General features: G+C 33.0%; 1 protein-coding gene across 4 annotated transcripts in view; it reads left to right on the top strand.

Annotated features, from left to right (window-relative positions):
- Positions 1-273: 273 nt before the first annotated feature.
- Positions 274-6,928, top strand: part of LOC127733084 (caspase-7-like) — a 32,609-nt gene continuing 25,954 nt past the window's right edge. Inside the window, exon 1 of one of the 4 annotated variants that reach the window (XM_052242370.1) lies at positions 274-489. In XM_052242370.1, coding sequence (XP_052098330.1) covers positions 420-489 — 70 coding nt within the window. In that variant the 5' untranslated portion in view covers positions 274-419. Of the gene's footprint in view, positions 490-2,604; positions 2,746-6,928 lie in introns of those variants that run through there. The other 3 variants (XM_052242371.1, XM_052242369.1, XM_052242372.1) reach the window with 3 other exon arrangements.

Below are 6,928 nucleotides of genomic sequence, written 5' to 3'. Positions count from 1 at the left end.
ATAGTTTCGCCCTACACAGTTTAGACATTTAAAGAATAAGAAAATTCGCAAATTGTTACACTTAACTATACTTATTTGTGATTACTGACTGTAATAACTTGTCAAATAACACATATTTAGCTAAATGTATGTCATAAAATTAAACATAACAGAAAATCGTACACCCGGTTTGAAACGGGTTTTAAATGTATAGAAGATTGACGGGGTTAGTTGGCATGTGCTTATCAAATGTTTCATCAAAATAAAATTTTAAACCTTTTGTAGAATTCAAGGTAATAGTTCAAGGGAAACATATTTGTCTGTTAACTTTATCTGTTGACGTATTCGTTATTGGACGGATCTTTATTGACAAATGATAGATTTTCAAGAAAGAAACAGTATCTAAAGATTTGCTTTGGATACTTATTTGACAATTACACATGAATATATCAATTGGTAAAAGTAACAGCATATCACATATTAGCAAGAAAAAAAAAAATATGCAGTCAGGTAAGTGTCATTTTGAAATACTGTTCAATTTGTGGTATCAATTGTAAAATCACACTCCAGTTCGATTACGAGCGCAGGTCATTAATTTTGTTTGACAATACCTTATAAAAGTAAATGAAATTAAGAAGTGCAGTATTTCGTCATCCTTGTGATGACAACTTTGTTGTTGGTTGATAGTCTATCATGTTATCATTGCTGTCATCGATTGTAACATTGATGTCTGTTTAATAAATTGAAATATTTTGATAATGAAAAATGCAAATAAACTCATCATATTTAACAGGATTCAAAATCTGTATATCAGACGCGCGTTTTCTCTACAAACCACTCATTAGTGAATCAGCGCTTGTATACAGTTACAATAATTTATTATCCTACATCATGTCGACAACCATTTATGGTCCTACATTCTGTCAATACTTATATGTTAGCATTGCGTAATGTTATGCTTTTTAAGAGTGTCTATAAAATCTTTACACTTAATCCGTTGGATGTGTACTGAATGATAATGAAGTCTGATTTATTCATTAGTTACAACTGAAAATGGATTAAAAACAACAGTCACTGTAGTATGTCAATGTTTGAATCTCTTAAATCCTATAACAAATTACAAATCAAGGTAAAAGCAGAAAACTTGCTACCTACGTGATTTGGTCTCTGGTGGAAAGTTGTCTCATAGACAATCATACCAAATCTTCTAATTTCTATACTGAGGGAACCGCATTAATTTCAAAAGAAGGGAGACTGGTAACGTCGACTTATTAAGTGTTTTCATTTTTTATTGCGAGGGCAATTTATAGCTTACGGTACAGTATAGGATTTGATCGTTGTTAGGGCTATGCGTTTGATTAGGATTGTTTACATCTTCGTCCTTGGTGTCTTGTGGAACTGTAAACTACAGTCTGTAATAGGATTACGAAGCTCGAACACTTCACTCTGCTATCAACAAATAGAGGCTTAAACCGATCTCCTTTTATATACATCGTATAAATTTTTTAACTTGAAACAGTTATTTTTAACTTTATCGCCAACTTCGAGGTTCAGATACCAAACCAAATTCTAGCCCCTCATGACAAACATCGAGATTTAAAGTTCTTGCCACAGATTAAACTCCAAATTGTAGCATAGAAAAATATAAACCTGAGAAACCCATGTGATTAGAAACACGGAATTGACTGAATAATTACAAACCACCTTTACAAAATATTGTGGCCAATTATAGTTTCAAAAGAGCTCGGTAGCTTACAGTTATCATGACGATTTCAAGACCTGTTTATACAAGCAACAAGCTTCTAGCTAAGTGGTTAAATTTTCAGTTTTCCTTTCAATTTCACCTGTTGTCGCTGACTTTAAGCTAAATACTAACATTCTTTTATTTGTGAATGAACACTTTCCATCTTTTACGGTCGTTGATCATATGAGCAACCAATCATGTGACCGAACTTATTTTATACTAAAAAGCGCGGCCCTTCTTGCACAATGTACAATCGAAAATTTAAAAAAAAATCTGCGTTACGGGCTAAAAAATAATTTGTTTATTCAGATTTTGTTAACATGGATTTCTTTCAGAATATTATAGCTATAATAAAAGTTATAAACTTTGTCACGTAATCACCTCTTTGTTTGCGACTGGCTCTGGATGCTCTGCTAGACCCTTTCTGGTGCTGTAAATCGTTTCATATAGCCTTATCCTAACCCCCATTTAGGACTCGAGCTTACATGGTAAAGGTTGTATGGATCTTATCAAAATTAATATGACTCGGTTGTAACTACCATAATATTTTGCTTCACCCTAAACAGTTTTGACAATTAAATTATATGCAAATTCACAAACTGTCAAAGTTTATAATTATTATCAAACGAAATTGTCATTATATTACTTGTCACCGACTATATACAATGTACACATCAAATTACACAAATTAAAACAATCAGCTATACACTTGAGTATAAAAGAAAGCCTAAAAACCGGTTTTAAATCAAATAGCAAATGTATAGACGACATGCGTTTAAATAAATGTTTCATAAGATTAAACTTCTAAACTTTTCGTTGAATTTAAATAACAGATCTAAAAAAAATATTAGTCTTCCAACCTTATATTTGGTTACATATTCGTTGAACTGACTAATTATATTTTTAAAACAATTAGACACTATTTAAGTCGTGACTGTGTATATTATTCGACTACCAAAAATGGTAAAAAACAGCATATTACATCAAAATAAATGTTAAAGAAAGGATAAATATGCAACCAGGTAAGTGCCGTTCTGAAATACAGCTCAATTCCTGGTATCAAGTGTAATTGCACACTTCGGTACGAACTAGGATAATTATGCAGATGATTAGTTTTGACTAACAAACAATTACAGAAGTAAACAAATTCGTGACAGTACAGTTTTTCGTCATTCTCTGGTGATAACTTCGTTATTAGTTGCAAGTTTATAATGCAATGTTTGCTGTCGTCGGTAGTTTTAATCTTATCAATCCATTAAAATCATAAAAAATATAGGTAAAAAACAAAGACTTGGGGAACGAATAAACTCCAGAAAAAAAACGAGATTGGTTGCGCCGACAGACTAAGCGCCTCCTGCTCTCTTGTAAAGCCCGCCGTGCAAAAACTAATTAAAAATATTACAATAAAAAATATGTCATAATCGGTATATTTACAAACTTTAAATAACTGCGAATGGTCTTGGAATGGTACCTCGTGTTATTGTCAAACTCATTTTGACAGAATTTTACACAGTTTGTTTTATGTTGTGCTGTTACACTACTGTTTGTGGTAAGGAGAGGATTGAGTACTAAAAAATGTTTAATTCCCGTACATTTTTTTATCATCCAGTCAGAAGCCTGTACATTGATAGTTGTTTTCTGTCACATTTGTTCTTCGTTTATTTATTTTTTTGCAAATTACAACCGTTGGTTTTCTCTATTATATTGTTTAACATTTTGTCAGGCCTGGATCCTTTTGAAGATAACTGTGCTGTGTGGGTTTGTTTATTGTTGAAGGCCCTACAGTGATTTTAGTTCATTTTCGTTAAAACCCACATTTCGAAACCACAATTCATATTCCTAAATAATAAATTAAAAAAAGGTAAATTGCAAGACCATACGACTTGGCCAATTCAGAAGTTCTACCGAAAAAGGTTCCTTTTTATTCAAAGGGGTAGCTAAACTATGTTTCGCACCTTCTAGAACGTTGACTACTAAAGATGAATTAGTGTGTGCCAATAAGAGAATGTATCCACTTTAAAGAGTAAAACGCCTGAAGAAGTGGACTAACAGTATTGCTCTACTATGTGAAGGAAACTAAGTATATACCAACGTATAAAGCTTTAGGTGGTAAACTATCATCATTTTCAGTTCCATACAATGTAGCCTTATTCTTCCACCATAAAAAAACCACTCTTATAATATCCTTTTGTAGTAGAAAATGCTAGAGAATCCGAAAATAATTCTAGAAGTATTCATTTTACTTACAAGCAAAACAGGTAGATTCTGCAATTCTCCAGCAAATGCCTGTACAAATTTACTTGTAATTGAATATATAATACATGGTCATATCCAAATTATCTAACTGGATTTAAAATCCATCATAAATGCCTACATATGCGAGATGTTAAATCAACATTGCCAAATATAGACTTCTTACTCTTACCAGCGATAGAAGCATTTTTGTAAGTAGGAAGATCTATAAAATTTGACACCTCAGAAATGAAATCGTCACCATAAGGACAGAGCATTGGTCAATAAGTGGTAGTGCGCCAGTAAGGTAATTTAAGTACCAACAGCTTTACACTATCGCATATACACTAATGCGAGTGGGATAAAAGAAACAGGTGTAACAAACCACCCATCGATTCCTCGGCAGTAAACCTATAAAGCGTCAACGCTTGATGAATACAAATTCCAAAATAATAAACAATCAATTTTAACTGTCATCAGAGGTAAACCAATCAATCTTATAAGGTCCCCAAAGAGATTAAACTATCTAAAATATAAATTCAGAAATAGTCCAATAATCTAAATCAATAATCCAAAAAAGTTAATCTACTCTTTCATTCTCAGTACGTGTAATCCATACAATACCAAAATTTACACCAAGATGTCGTGGATACCCTGCATACATCATGCTTTTCAATAACATATATTCAAATTGCTGAAAAAAACCCTCCTAAATTATTGAAAACTATCATTCTGCAGTGACAATAATATCTTGGTTTAAATTCGATACACCGATTCGGGTTTACGCCCTCAATGTGAATCTAATATCATCATTGTGTTTGATATGTTGCTAAACATGTCTAAAGCTAACTTTTGCAGTATTGATTTAGTGCTCCCTTTACTTATAATACTAACAACATTTTGGTTGGCGGTTAACCATTTTATATTCTTGCCAGTTCAAAAATTTATCAACGACAAAAATTAATTTTTCAATGCAGTCAACTCCTTCCTTGTGGAATTTCAGATTCTAACCACGTACCGTGAACAATACCACATGGGTTTTTCACAATATAATCACCGTAACCCTTATTGCTTGGGTCACTATGCACATTAGACTGTCAAGAAACAGCTTACTTGAAAGGTTTAACATTGGCTTCATGTAGATTTCACTTCCAAAAACTATTTTGGGTAAGCACAAGTCAATTTCTGAAATTGTTTTCATAATCTTATCAATACCATTGTCAGGAATACTATAAACTCCTTTATCTGTATCAATGTTGATGCCTAAAAAGTGAGGCTTTTAGTAGGTGTCCAGATAGAATTTTCGGTCTTTGGTACAAGCCCCTACTTAATATTTCTCTTTTGACTACACAATTCCTCATCATCATGTACAACAAGTTCATCATCTAATAAAACAATGTTTTGCTTTCCTTCTCCTCTCTATTTTGTAATCAGTGGTCAAGTTAGTTTAGTAAAAATATAACAAGCAGTACTGAGAACAACAATACTACTATTGTACGTTTGTTTTTTCTACATTGGCTAGAGGTATAGAGGGAGGGTTGAGATCTCAAAAAACATGTTTAACCCCGCCGCATTTTTGCGCCTGTCCCAAGTCAGGAGCCTCTGGCCTTTGTTAGTCTTGTATCATTTTTAATTTTAGTTTCTTGTGTACAATTTGGAGTTTAGTATGACGTCCATTATCACTGAACTAGTATACATATTTGTTTAGGGGCCAGCTGAAGGACGCCTCCGGGTGCGGGAGTTTCTCGCTGCATTGAAGACCCATTGGTGGCCTTCGGCTGTTGTCTGCTCTATGGTCGGGTTGTTGTCTCTTTGACACATTCTCCATTTCCATTCTCAATTTTAATATTTGAAATATTTTAACACCGTTAAATTCCCATGCACATCCTAGATATTTAGTAAGAGGCGGGAAAATATCGACATGGTGATTGCAGAATGTACGTCATACTTAAACATAAATGGGTGAAGATGGTAAATTCATTTCAGGTAGGCCACAATGGTAGTCTTTTCGTCCATTCCTCTGTCCATATCGTAAACTTGGATATGTCTGATAGCTTGTTTCGAAGCTTAGAAATTTTCAAAAATGTGGTTAAATTTTCGAGGCATGAAGTGAGATCAATTTTTTCAAAAAATTGGGCAACCCCGAGAGGCCCTACGTGATGCCGCTTCAGCAAGTGAAAAGTCAGTTAAATTCTCTGAAAATTCAGTTCTTTACAAACATTTAACAGCTCTAAAGTTTTTACATCTTTATTGTACAGTCCTCTGCTCTTCAAAAAAGGACAAATGGCTAAGCTCAGTCAATAACTTAAAGAGCATCATGTCCAACATCATTGCATACAGGTTTTTTTTTATTTCTATTCATAGTTGAGTACCTCATTTTGGGGCGCATTAGGGATATTGACCCATATGAATTGGAAGAATATAATGTTTTGGAATACGCATAAATTCCAATTGTACACTCTGCTTCCATAATTGTCTGTTAAATTCTCTCAAATCTAATATTAAACGTCTTTTACTGTTTGACTGAACTGAAATAGTTAATGGACTAACAACAAAGGGAATATCTGACGTCTCTACAATTAAACCTCTAGCTACTAAATCTGTATTAGCCGATCTAACAAAATCTACATTTGTCAAAGAAAATAAATTATTAGACAACCAAATCGATATTGGATTTGAATAGAAAAGTAAAATATAACCATCTCCTTTATCATGTATATTATTTATCATAAATTTAGGCTCACCAATATCTATCAAAAATTGATTGATTTTGCTAGGTTTAATCTCACAAATTATATCAGATTGACCTAGTTCATATTCAAAATAATCATTGGTCAAATTATAATAAATATAATTATCTATAGGTGAAAGTTCAAGTTAATGAAAAGAATACTCATTTTTCAGAAATTGATTGAGGTCTGGATTGGGTGGCTGGTTTACTACTGTTGACGTAAGGACAGCTTGACCGGTAGT

The sequence above is a fragment of the Mytilus californianus genome, unplaced genomic scaffold, assembly GCF_021869535.1.
Source record: "Mytilus californianus isolate M0D057914Y unplaced genomic scaffold, xbMytCali1.0.p SCAF_3, whole genome shotgun sequence".
Taxonomy (NCBI): Eukaryota; Metazoa; Mollusca; class Bivalvia; order Mytilida; family Mytilidae; genus Mytilus; species Mytilus californianus.
This window is presented reverse-complemented; position numbering and strand designations above follow the sequence as displayed.